At 44.1% G+C, this 14265-nt stretch overlaps 1 protein-coding gene across 1 annotated transcript; it reads left to right on the top strand.

Annotated features, from left to right (window-relative positions):
* Positions 1–1014: 1014 nt before the first annotated feature.
* Positions 1015–11868, top strand: LOC129693948 (zinc-binding protein A33-like). The gene is made up of 6 exons (XM_055630670.1): positions 1015–2636; positions 2728–2823; positions 7025–7258; positions 8469–8491; positions 8589–8707; positions 11286–11868. Exons 1-6 carry the CDS (start codon positions 2226–2228, stop codon positions 11816–11818), a joined length of 1416 nt encoding a protein of 471 aa, XP_055486645.1. The 5' UTR covers positions 1015–2225; the 3' UTR covers positions 11819–11868.
* Positions 11869–14265: the final 2397 nt, after the last annotated feature.

Here is a 14265-nt window from a genome sequence, read left to right as displayed (position 1 = left end):
TATACCAGTCTGAAGAAGGGTGATAACATCACTTCAATACCAGACACAATAACATCACTTCAATACCAGGCACTGTAATGAAGAAGGGTCTCGACCCTAAACGTCACCCATTCCTTCTCTCCAGAGATGCTGCCTCACCCGCTGAGTTTCTCCAGCATTTTTGTCTACCTTCGATTTTTCCAGCATCTGCAGTTCTTTCTCAAACAATCATACTCTATTGTTCAATGTACCTCGGATCAGTGAAATGCCTTGTTTTTGCCAGTAACCCGGTAAAATACAGACCTGACCTGGGCGGTACAGTGGGCGCCGACTAGGTTGCGAGAAGTTCATGGAACAGTCTATATTTCCCCGCAGCGGTGAACCAGGCCCCGCCGCACCAGGTCCCCGCGTCGGGTCCCCCTTCGTTCTCGGCTGCCCCCCGCCGGGTTGCTCTCGGCTTGGAATGATTCAGGGCTATTTTCCCAGCGTGGAAAAGTCAATGACGGGACGACATAGATTTTAACACAGTAGGGGGATCTTTCAAGGAGATGTGCGGGGCATGTTTTATCACACAGGGTGATGGGTGCCTGGAACGTGCTGCTGGAGTGGTGGTCGAGGCACATACGGTGGAGGCATTGCAGTCTGATGTGGGCTGAAGGAACTGTTCTGGTTCTATGTGGCCGTCAACAAAACCGACAGGTTCATTAGAGCTCCCATTCTCAGCTCCTTACCCACAACCATTAGATTCTTGAACCGACCTGCACTGCCTGCGTTTGGCCCACATACCTCTAACCTGTCCTATCAATGTACCTGTCTAAATGCTTCTGAAACGTTGCGATAGTGCCCGCCTCATATACCCCCTCCAGCAGCTCATTCCATACACCCACCACCCATTGTGTGAACAAAGTTACCCCTCAGGTTTCTATTAAACCTTTCCACCCTCACCTTAAACCTATGTCCTCTGGTACTTGATGCCCCTCCTCTGGGCAAGGGGCTCTGTGCGACTACCCGATCTGTTCCTCTCATGATTTTTTTACATCTCTTCTAAGATCATCCCTCATCATGGAAAAGCAGCCAACATAATCAAATACTTGTTCTACCCCGGTCATTCCTTCTTCTCACTGTTCTTGTCGGGCAGAAGGTACAGAATCTTGAAAGCGCGTACTACCAGTCTCAGGAACAGCCTCCTCCCCTCTGTTATCAGGCTTCTGAATGGTCCTTCCATAAGCTAGACATTGTGTGTTGAAGGGCCTGTTCCTGTGCTGTATTGATGACGACTTGTTTTCTCTGTTGAGCGGCAGTGCAAGGTTGATTTTCTGACCAGAGTGGAGCTTACTTTACTTTAGAGATACAGCATGGAAGTAGGCCCTTCGGCCCACCGAGTCCACATCGACCATCGATCACCAATTAACACTTGGTCTCTGTTATCCCACCTTCCCGTTCACTCCCAACATATTGGGGCAATTTACAGAGGGCCAATTACCCTACAAACCCGCATGTCTTTTGAATGTGGGAGAAAACCGGAGCACCCGGAGGAAACCCACGCGGTCACCGGGAGAATGTGCACGTTCCGAACAGTGAACATGGTCAGGATCGAACCCGGGTCTCTGGCCCCGTGAGGCAGCGGTTCAATCTGCTTCTCCATATTACCTCAGAAATATTAACCCTTCCCTTTCCAGATACTGTACACTGCCCGACCTGCTGAATGCCGACAACGCTTTCTGTTGTTTTGTTGGCATTTTATGGTCAGACTCACGTTCCAATCACCCATTTAACTGGAAAAACTTTAGTTTAAGGGAATGAAATTTACCCGAAGCTGATTACAAATGACATCGGCTTTCTGGTCAGGGCTGTGATTGACGGGGCTGAGCTCCGCCTCCCCTCAGCCGTGCCCCGCCCCTTTCATTGATTGTTCCACAGCTCCGGGCTCCCCCGGGTCCTAAACCCCGTCCACACGTTGTTGTCCAGCCCCACTGACCTCCTCTGGCAGCTTGTTCCATTTCCCCACGACCTTCTGTGTGAAAATATTGTTCCTCAGGTTCCGATTAAATCTTGCACCTCTCACCACAAACCTGTGTCCTCTAGTTCCCGACTCCACTACTCCGGGTAAAAGACTGTGCATTCACCCTATCCATTCACCTCTTGATCCCATGAACTTCAGCCTCCGGCGCTCCAATTAATTACTGCAGGGCGTCAGCAGTTTCAGCGATTGGGAATGCGTTTTGAACCAGGAAGTGGAGGTTAAAATGGCTGCGAAAGACCAGGTCGATAGTTTAACCGAGGAGATAGTTTGTCCCATCTGCCTGGATTTCTTCACCGATCCGGTTACACTGGAGTGCGGGCACAACTTCTGCCGCTCCTGTATCACACAGAGTTGGGACAGGGAGGGGAGAAACTCCTGCCCGGAATGTAGAGAGGAGTTTACAGACCGCACCCTCAGGGTGAGTCGGGCCTTGGCGAGACTGTCTGAGAAAGCTCGAACACTGAGCCTGAATCGGACAGAGAAGGAAAGTAAACTTCAGTGCGAGGAACATCAGGAAGAACTGAAGCTGTTTTGTGAAACTGACAAGAAGCTGATCTGTGTGATTTGTGCAGGTGGGCGGGAACACAGAGATCACCGCTTCATGCTGGTGGATGAAGCTGTTGAAACCTACAAGGTAAAAGCAAACCGATTTTGATCGCATCATTGTTTAATTCCATCTTTATAATCTAACACTTTTATTTTCTGATTTTCAATCACAATCCCAGGATCAGGCGAAATCTTCCATCCAGTCTCTCACAAAAAAGAAATCAGAGATCCAGCGAATGGAGCAGCAACAGAAACAGAAGATTTCTGGAGTTCTGGTGAGGCTTTTAAGTTTCGATTTCCTGATCTTGTGTGGATTTGATCCCTGTGATGTGTGTAATAATAGGGCAGCGCAGTGACACAAGTAGTGCTGCTGTCTCCTAGTTCTGGTGAGCGGGTTCGATCCTGACCTCGGGTGCTGCCCGTGTGGTTCACGCCTTCTCCCTGTGACCGCGTCGGATTCCTTCCACGTCCCCAATACACGCTGGTTCAATGGTCAATCGGTGACTGTTATAATCCCTGGGAAAGTGGGTGATGGACGGATAAATGGGTATTAATGGGCACGTGAACAGGAATAAGCAGCAGGGAATTGTATTGGGGTAGAGGATTGATGGGTTATAACATTACCCTCACGACATTTCAGAAGCATTTAGACCAGGGGTGGGGAACCTGCGGCCATTAAACATAGAAACATAGAAATTAGGTGCAGGAGTAGGCCATTCGGCCCTTCGAGCCTGCACCGCCATTTAATATGATCATGGCTGATCATCCAACTCAGTATCCCGTACCTGCCTTCTCCCCATACCCCCTGATCCCCTTAGCCACAAGGGCCACATCTAACTCCCTCTAATAAATATAGCCAATGAACTGGCCTCAACTACCCTCTGTGGCAGAGAGTTCCAGAGATTCCCCACTCTCTGTGTGAAAAAAGTTCTTCTCATCTCGGTTTCAAAGGATTTTCCCCTTATCCTTAAGCTGTGACCCCTTGTCCTGAACTTCCCTAACATCGGGAACAATCTTCCTGCATCTAGCCTGTCCAACCCCTTAAGAATTTTGTAAGTTTCTATATGATCCCCTCTCAATCTCCTAAATTCTAGAGAGTATAAACCAAGTCTATCCAGTCTTTCTTCACAAGACAGTCCTGACATCCCAGGAATCAGTCTGGTGAACCGTCTCTGCACTCCCTCTATGGCAATAATGTCCTTCCTCAGATTTGGAGACAAAACTGTATGCAATACTCCAGGTGTGGTCTCACCAAGACCCTGTACAACTGCAGTAGAACTTCCCTGCTCCTATACTCAAATCCTTTTGCAATGAAAGCTAACATACCATTCGCTTTCTTTACTGCCTGCTGCACCTGTATGTCTACCTTCAATGACTGGTGTACCATGACACCCAGGTCTCGCTGCATCTCCCCCTTTCCCAATCGGCCACCATTTAGATAATAAGTGCGGCTTTTTGAATGAATCCAAATTTTGTAGAACAAATCCATTTATTTTTATTATTATGTTTTTGTTTGTCTTTTATTAATTTTATTTTAATCTTAAAATGAACGTATTTAAAATACCAAAGAGTAAAAGAAGATTCAACTAAATAATCCTCCCCGACTGACGGCCACAATTAAAACATCAGTAAGTCATGAGGGCTATTTTAACAGCTGTTATGCTCATGATTTAGTTCTAACGCGACTCTAGAATGTACGTTAACCTCACTGCCTAACTGGTGCCACCACCGCCTGAGGCTGGTTGACCAGAGGGAAAATGTCTGGGAGAGTTCGCTGGCCATCCAGTCTTCAGTATTATCAACTTTTGATAATGGTACACGTGCCTTTACATTTGAAGTTGAATTTGGGAATAGTTAAACAACGTTATTGTTCGACTGTATTTTTTTAAATTCTGTCTGATTAACAGCCCATCATGTAAAAAAAAAAACCAAGAGAACGCTGAGGGAAGAAAAAAAAAGTTTTTAATGAGGATTGTGAACTGAAATTTTATCAAAGCAAGAATTTCATTGTCCTATCAGGGACACATCACAATAAGTGTTTAAGAAGGAACTGCAGATGCTGGAAAATCGAAGGTACACAAAAATGCTGGAGAAACTCAGCGGGTGCAGCAGCATCTATGGAGCAAAGCTGCACCCGCTGAGTTTCTCCAGCATTTTTGTGTACCTACACATGACAATAAACTCACTTGACTTGACTTGACTTCTTCCTGCTCAAGTTAAGATGATTTGCTTGCTTTGTGATACTGTAATATCAACATTGAAGAAATCCAATGCTCATCAGCATTATGCCACTCCTAAGGACCACAAATATTTCAACTTAGAGAGTGAGGTGCGAAAGGTTGCATTGCAGAAATTAAAAGATGAAAAGCAAAGGCAGTTATTTCAAGCAGCGGCAAGACCCGGAAATAATGCTACTGAAGCGACTTGTATACTGGGGGGGGGGGGGGGGGAAAGCCATTTAGCGATGTAGAAACCGTTAAAGAATGCATTGTCGAAGTTGAAGGATGCTTAGACCCCGATAAGGTTTCACAGTGCAAACAACTGCCTCTTTCAAGGAGAACTATCATTGATCAGCAGCATGAATTAGGCCTCAACGTCACAGAACAACTTCACGCAATACTCCAAAAGGAAAATATATATTAATCAATCGCTTTGGATGAATCAACTGATACTACTGACTCGGCGCAGGTTTTATACTTCATTCGGGCCATAACAGAAGATTTTCTTTGCTACGAAGAGTTAGTCGCTTTGGGCACTCTTACAGGTAGAACACGAGGAATAGATTTCTTCAACAACTTTCAAGATAAATGTCGTGAAGTTGGACTGGATTTGGTTAATTTAGTGAGTGTATGTACAGACCTTCCATGACAGGAAAACGTGAAGGGTTTATTACACAGATAAAAAAGGTATTATCAGATCCAGATGCTCTAATTTCATTTCATTGTATCTTGCATCAGCAAAATCTCTGTGCTAAATCTACTATTTTAAGTGACACTTTGCAACAAGTTATAAGTATTGTTAACTATATTCGTGCAAATGCAACACGGCATCGTCAGTTTCGTAATATGCTAAAGTTGGACGATGAGGCATTCACTGTGGATTTACCGTATCATTGTAAAGTGCATTCGCTATCGCAGGGACAGGTGTTAGCAACATTTTTATCTTTGCGAGAACAGGTAGTTAAATTTCATGAAGAACAGAATCAGCAATGTGAATTATTGAAAGAAGATTTCTATAGAAATACCGCATTTCCCTGTGATATCATGTCAAAGCAAAATGATTTGAATGTTTCTTTGCAAGGTAAAACTATGTCTATATATGATATGTGGCAAAAAAAATCCAAGCATTTTGAAAAAAGCTATATTTTTTCAAAACTCTTCTTCAAAATGAAATTTCGGATAAACATTTTCCCCCAGTTAGTGAAGGTCATCGATGAGCAGGAGGTTTCATGCAAATTATTTGAAGAATACGCAGCTGTTATAAACGTATTAATTAAAGAATACAATGAAAGGTTCACTGACTTTGAGAATCATGACATCACACTCAAATTAGCATTTCAACCTTACTGTTGATGTCTCCGTTATGATACCGTTGTGGCTATAGGGATCAGGGAGTATGGAGAGAAGGCAGGTATAGGATACTGAGTTGGATGATCAGCCATGATCATATTGAATGGCGGTGCAGGCTCGAAGGGCCGAATGGCCTACTCCTGCACCTAATTTCTATGTTTCTATGTCTCCAAGGCTCCTAAAGAACTATATATGGAATTGATTGAGCTCTCAGAAGATGACATTTTAAAGTCCTTTTTTAACGCTAAGAAATATCCGATTGAAACATGGAAAAATGCAATAGAATACCCCAACATGCACAAAAAATGCTTTCTTGCTTTTCAACCACTTATTTCTGCGAATCTACATTCTCCTACCTAATACAAACCAAGACACCCTTAAGGTCACAAATGACGGATCTAGAAGATCAGCTGAAACTGCGTACCTCCATGTTGCAACCAAATATTCAATGCTTTCCCAAAAAAAGCAGTTATAACAAAGTCATTAAAAGTTTAGTTAACTTTAGAATTCACAAATTGTTTTCATTTTCTTGAAGTTAGTACATAGTAGTTAGATTTTTACAAAACAATGTACATTTTGAAATATATCTAATTGAAGTTTCTTGGATGCGGCCTTATTAGATTACAGCTAACTTAATGTGGCATTCCAACATGAAAAGGTTCCCCAACCCTGATTTAGACAAACTGTCTAAATGCTTTGAAAGTCTGAAGAAGGGTCTCGACCTGAAACGTAGCCTATTCCTTCTCTCAATAGATGCTGCCTCACCCGCTGAGTTCCTCCAGCATTTTTGTCTACCTTAGACAAACTATTGAATTGCCAAAGCAAATAAAAATTGCACAAGCCAAATGTCACCGTTAAAGTCGTGAGGAAACACAATAAATATTGTTCTTCACCTCTTATTTCACAGGAACAATCACACAACCTTCAGTCCAAGATCACATCCCAGTATGCTGAACTGCACCAGATTCTCACTGAGAAAGAGCAGCGCACACTGGCAGATATCCGGGAGGAAGAGAAGAAGATTCTGAATACAATGGAGAAAAATCTTGGAAAGATTCAAGAGAATTTAAATTCCATTCAGGAGGAACTCTTAAAGTTGCAGCAACAGATGGATCAAAAAGACAGTGTGGTGTTTCTGAAGGTGAGCGGTTACACTACAGTTTGGTGAAGTGAAAGTGCCCAGTCACAAAATGGTGGGTGACATTTCAGAAATAAATGCTGCATTTACCAGTAATTCGGAACTGAGTAAATGTTCCCTCTGTTCCAGCTGTTGTTGTTCAGAAACTAATTGTCCTCCTGCTGAATCTATGGGATCTCAGGACTGTCTGGCTAGAATGTAGAGAGGTGTTTGTATTATGTGGAGTTTAGAACAATGACAGGTGATCCTATATCTGATCCCAAGGACCACGAATGGACAGAGGGCAGTGAATATCTGGGATTCTCCAACCAAGAGACTCTGAGAGGTTTTACATGTTAGACGTATTTAAACCAGAGGAAGGTACATTTAAAAAAAATGGGGGGCATTGTAATCGATGGAAATGAGGCAAAGAGGAGGAGTTCAGTCCTGGGCTAGATCAGCCATGACCACATTGTGGGGATTAACATTGAAATCTAGAACGTGGCGCACACATCAGATTGATCATCTATATCCGGTTCCCATCAGCAGTGGGTGGTCACCTTGAGGGAATTTGCTCTGTTTGTTTTGTCCACCTTGTTTCACCATAGAATGACATCCCATTCTACATCATAGACAGACCATTTGGCCCATCCTATCCAGTCAAGATTTCTGCTCCACTCATCATCCCTCCCATCTACTCTCCACACCCAGTAACATTACCCCAAATTCCAGGAGCCCTAATGTGTTTATCCCGCTTGCACTTAAATTTATCTCTGCTGTTGGCGTCAGTCCTTCCATTGCAAGTGAGTTCCATGTTCTCATGACTGCATTCCTTTCGGTATTTATTGAAGACCACATTACATTTCAGCTTTGATTATTAGTCTCCCCTTCGATTTGAGATATAATTTCATCCCCACCTATTTTAATCCACCGATAATATTAAATTCTCTCATCATTCCTGACATCTTCTCCAGATGAAATCCCACGACCTGCCCAGTCTTTTCATTACGTTCCATCCTCTCAGTTATGACGTCATTCTCATGAACATTCCTTGTGCTTTCCCCCATCGTTCTACATCTCTGCGACAATATCCGCTTTCTCTCTGCATGACAGTGGTGATAAGAGTTGGGAAATGGGAATTATCAGAGGGTTGTAGAAATTTGGTGAAATTCCCGCTGTCGGGATGAGGACGGTTCATCTCAGTCAATTGAGATTTGTGTTTTATTTCTTTCAGGAGGAAACTGGTCGCAAGCAAAGGTAGGACATTGCCTTGACGGAAACATTGTTAGTTTTTGTGGAACACCTTAAAACATTTCTAATGCTCAGTTTGTAACCAGCTGTTCAATATTTGCAGGGTTCGTGATGAAGCCAAACCACTGTCGGTGGTAGATGAAGCCTTGCCGATTGAAAAGTTTCATTGCCCTGTTTCATTCAACACAGCACTCAAAGAAACATCTGATGACTTCAAGCAAGGTAAAGCTTGTACCTTTTCCATTATTCTTGTTTCTGATATCTTTAAGCAATACCTAGATGCAAACATTAATAGTATTGTGGACTGAAGGGAAATTGGATCTACCACTAAACCCATCAGCTGGGAAGCATCACAGAGTCAGACGTTCATACTCCTGCTTTGGGTGAAATACTGTGGCTATTCACCCTATCTGTGGACCTTATATAGATCTTATACACATCTATAAAAACACCTGGATGGGCTCCAAAGACAAATGTCCCTGCCTGTCCAACGTCTCCTTATAACCCAGCCCTTCAGACCTGATGAAATTATCATAAATCCTTTTGCACCCTCTCTAATTTGCTAACAATCTTATTGTGTCAAACGCCGTATTTAATATCCTGACCTATGAAAGCATGAGTGACAAACACATTCTTCACCACCCTGCCTGTCACTGTTGCATCTTCCATGGCACTGTGTACCTGCAGCCCGAGATCTCTCAGTTCTATAAAGTTCCCCGTTTACTGTGTATGTCCTGCCCTGGTTTGTCTCAGCAAAGTGCATCACCTCACCTTCACATGAATAAATCCCACCTGCCGTTCCTGAGCCCATTGGCCCAGTTCACAGGGATCCCATTTACTCTCAGATAACCTTCTTCACTCTCCACAATGTCACCAATTTTAGTTCCATCTGCAAACTGACTAACCGTGCAACCTACATACACACCCAATCGTGTATATAAATAAGGAACAACAGTGGAATCTGTCTCCAGTCTGAAAAAACAACCCTCTACCAACATCCTCTGTCTGCGACCTTCAGGTAAATGTTGTATTCCATCGGCTAGTTCACCCCGGATTCCATGAGATCCAACCTTCCAGAGCGGCCTCTCATGCGGTGTGTAGAAGTTGCATCTCTCAGAGGGCAGTGAATATCTGGAATGTTGTGCCCAAGATGGTGGTGAAACGCTGAGTTGTTGGATATGTGCAACTTTGCTACAAATAAATATTTGATTGATTGAATATTTAGGATTATGGGGAACTCACACAGACGAGGAATTGGTGCCAGTTTAGATCAACCATGATCACATTGAATGGAGGGGCAAGCCTGAGGAGCGGATCCTAATCCTGCTCCTGTTTTCTTGTGTTCCTATGCTCCTGTGTACCATTAAATTTACAGACTTGACACAGAGGAAATGCAGCAAAGATTAACAATACTTGTTCCTGGGACAATGAGTTTGCTGTGCGGGGTGAGATTGAGTAGACTAGGCCTGTGTACTCGAGTGTTTGGGTGTATAGGAGGAGATCTCAGTGAAACACAAAGTTCTTACAGGGCTCAGTGGGCTGGATGCAGGGAGGATGTTTCCCCTGTCTGAGGGGTCTGGAGAACGGGCACCCTCTCAGAATGTGGGCTGCACCATGTAGGACAGAGATAAGGAGACATTACTGCACGCAGAGACTGGGGAACCTTTGGAATTCCCTGCACAGGTGGCTGTGGAGACTCAGTCATTCAGTGCTCTTGGAGCTGAGAGCCATGGTTGTACATTACAGAATCCGGCCCTTCGGCCCATCATGCCCATGTCCACCTATTTCCCAGCTTTACTAATCGATTTGCCCAGATTACATTGGTATTCTTCTGCACCTCACCTAGATAAGTGCCTCAAATATAATGATTAGATCTCACCACCGCCTCCTCTGTAGCATGTTCCAGATATCAACCACTCTCAGTGTAAAGAAAACTTACAACTCAGATCCACTTTAAAATTCCTTGCTCTCAAGATAAACCTGCACTCTTGATTTGATATCCCTGCTGCAGCACCGATCTCTGCTGCACTCCACCAGTCACAGACCTCCAAGCAGAAAACTCATCCTTCCACCGCTACCTTCTACCTCCAACCACCAAGCCAATTGTGGATCCATTTCACCAGCTCGCCTTGGATCCCACCTGCCTTCACTTTCTGGACCAGCCTTACATGCACAACATTGACAAGTCCCTCAGTGAAGTTCATATATTGGTTCACAATGAGATCAGTGTGTTCTTAGTTGTACACATACATCAAATCCACCCGTGAATCCCTCTCTTTCAGCGACCCTACAACCACAAGTCTCCACCCATTCTGTCCAACACCCGATCATTCAACCTCTGCTTCCTTCCATGGTCCAAGCCACCCCTCCCTCTATCTCACCCTCCACTCAAAGAAACAGGGGCAGGTCATCTGGCCCCTCATGTCTCCCCCTCCCATTCACTATGATCATGGTGACTCCACCCCACACCTCTACCTCCTCTTTAACAACCTCAAACTACCACTCACCTCAATATCCTCAATATCTGCCTCCATATCTGAATAGCCCGCTTCATTTCTCCATCCCCACTGCAATCTCGCAATCCTCCTCACTCTGCGCACTCGTCCTCCCCGTCCACCCTCCCCCACCCCACGAAATTCCCCTCTCCATCACTGGATTAAAAACTCTGGGAAAGATGTGTGTTGTCCACCGGATGTGGTTGTGGGTGAAACCCCGGGCAAGGTGTCAGTTGTCCGCCCGCCTGTGCCCGAGTCTCCCCCCGACCCCCGGGGACTCTCTGATTCTCTGCTTCTCCCCCCAGTCTCCGTCACCCTGGATGTGGAAACAGCGCATGCGCGGCTCGAGGTGTCTGAGGATCGGAAGAGGGTGAGATGGACCGGGACCCGGAGGCGTCTCCCTGACACCGGGAAGAGGTTTACAGGCTGGCCGTGTGTGCTGGGATCGGAGGGATTCACATCGGGGAGACATTACTGGGAGGTGGAGGTGGCGGGGAGTCGGGGCTGGAGTCTGGGAGTCGCCGCAGAGTCTGTGGAGAGGAAGAGAGGGGTCACACTGACCCCGGAGACTGGAGTCTGGAGCATCAGGCGGTGGGGTGACAGGTTTGATGCATTCACCTCCCCTCCATCCCCTCTCCCCGCCCGTCCCATCCCCGGGAGGGTGGGAGTTTATCTCAGTTACGAGTCCGGGACAGTTTCATTTTACGACGCGGACACCAAGTCCCATCTCCACACCTTCACTGGGAATAAATTCACGGAGAAACTTTATCCTTTCTTCGGGACTTGGGATGGAAACAACTGGCTGAGAATCTGCTCCGGTTCCGCTCCGGGTGTGTAAAAAAAAATGTAAATGTGGGAAGAGTGAAATAAACAGCAACTGAAATCAGAGCTGTCTGTCTGTCTGTCGATCAGTCAATTTTAACGTCGTCAAATTAAACAAATTGCGAGCAATTTCGCAAAGTGCAAAGTGAGTAACTCAGCTGGTTTCCCCCAAGAATGATACCCAAAGCGTTGAGTTACTCCAACACTTTGTATCCACAAGTACATCCACTTCCTCCCGAATGAGGAAGTTCAAACAGGCTGCCACCTGGCGTCACCTCGTCCGTTACTCAATTCTCCAACACATTGCACAACACCGTATCATGCAAACTATTCCGAGAATCATTTCACCCCATAATTTTGCTGGAGCTACTATAGAAAACATAGAAAAATAGGTGCAGGAGTAGGCCATTCGGCCCTTCAAGCCTGCACCGCCATTCAATATGATCATGGCTGATCATCCAACTCAGTATCCCATCCCTGCCTTCTCTCCATACCCCCTGATCCCTTTAGCCACAAGGGCCACATCCAACTCCCTCTTAAATATAGCCAATGAACTGGCCTGAACTGGCAGAGAAATCCACAGATTCACCACTCTCTGTGTGAAAAATGTTTTTTCTCATCTCGGTCCTAAAATACTTCCCTCTTATCCTTAAACTGTGACCCCTAGTTCTGGACTTCCCCAACATCGGGAATAATCTTCCTGCATCTAGCCTGTCCAACCCCTTAAGAATTTTGTAAGTTTCTATAAGATCCCCCCTCAATCTTCTCAATTTCTGCGTGTACAAGCCGAGTCTATCCAGTCTTTCTTCATATGAAAGTCCTGCCATCCCAGGAATCAGTCTGGTGAACCTTCTCTGTACTCCCTCTATGGCAAGAATGTCTTTCCTCAGATTAGGAGACCAAAACTGTACGCACTCATTTGTTTTTTGTAAAATTTTGGACTGAAATTTTTGAAATCTTCACAAAATTAGTTAAAATAAAATTGATACCAAAAGCAGAATTGATTATTTTTGGAACAATGGAGGGCAGCCCTGAACTAACTGTGTTTCAAAAGAATCTATTTAATTACGGGTTAATAACGGGAAAAAAACTTATACTTAAATTCTGGAAAAAACGTCCCTATATCAACAATAAATATGTGATTTCAAATATGTTTGAAACATTACACCTGGAAGATATGAGACTCCTTCTTGCAGGCAAATCAGACCACTTCCAAAAGACGTGGTCTGCATTTATCGACTTACTACAAGTATAAGGTGCAACAGTACTCTGAAAAGAAATGGTTTCAGGACCTGGTAAGGGGGGGATGAAACATACGAAGTTGGTATATCCCTTTCTGCTCTGTCTTCTTAATAGAGCTTTTGTTTCTTTTTCTCTTTTTTCTTTTCTACGGCCTATTTCTTAACTTTTTTCTCTAACTCTTCGCGTAATGGGTCTTTTTTCTTGATCACTTTTTCACACAATCACGACTCTTTCTCACTTTCTTTACTTTTTTCTCTTTTGAAAGCTTAAAAAATGAACTGGTACAAGAAATGTAATAAGTTATATTTGGCTTGTATTAATGTCATGTACTTTACTTCTAAAAAATAAAAAATAAATAAAATAAAATAAAAATAATAATAATAATTTTACTGGAGCAAAAATAAAATATCTTTATAAAGCATCTTTAGGGTGGCATTGTGACGTAGTGCAAAAAGAGTGAACACGTACACCACCTGATTCAGGGACAGTTTCTTCCCAGCTGTTATCAGGCAACTGAATCATCCTACCACAACCAGAGAGCAGTCCCGAACTACTATCTACCTCTTTGATGACCCTTGATCGAACTTTGCTGGCTATACCTTGCACTAAACGTTATTCCCTTATCATGTATCTAAACACTGTAAATGGATCAATTGTAATCATGTGTTGTCTTTCTGCTGACTGGTTAACACGCAACAAAGGATTTTCACTGTACCTCGGTACACGTGACAATAAACTAAACTAACTAAACTGGCGTTAGATCTACTGCCTTACGGCGCCAGAGACCCGGGTTCAATCCTGACTACGGGTGCTTGTCTGTGCGAGGTTTGTACATTCCTACATGGGTTCCGACATCTTCAGTTTCCTAATTGTCCATAGTGTGTGTAGGATAGTGTTGATGTGCGGGGAACGCTGGTCGGTACGGGCTCAGTGGGCCGAATGGCCTGTTTCCGCGCTGTATCTCTAAACCAAATGAAACAAATTACAAATCGAGGGCCAGACATGGCAAAACAAATGTGAATAAAAGCATTACACCAAAATTAATTAAATATGCTACACATTTTTTACACAATTATGAAATTTCAAATATAGTACCAGGAATTTTCATTATCAATCCCTTACAACAATGGCAAATTAATACACTAGATGGCGGTAAAATGTCATTCATTTTTAAATTACAGTAAAAAAAATCCAATTTACAACCCAGCGGTATGAATATTG

This window comes from Leucoraja erinacea, unplaced genomic scaffold (genome assembly GCF_028641065.1).
Source record: "Leucoraja erinacea ecotype New England unplaced genomic scaffold, Leri_hhj_1 Leri_492S, whole genome shotgun sequence".
In the NCBI taxonomy this organism is placed as follows: Eukaryota; Metazoa; Chordata; class Chondrichthyes; order Rajiformes; family Rajidae; genus Leucoraja; species Leucoraja erinaceus.
This window is presented reverse-complemented; position numbering and strand designations above follow the sequence as displayed.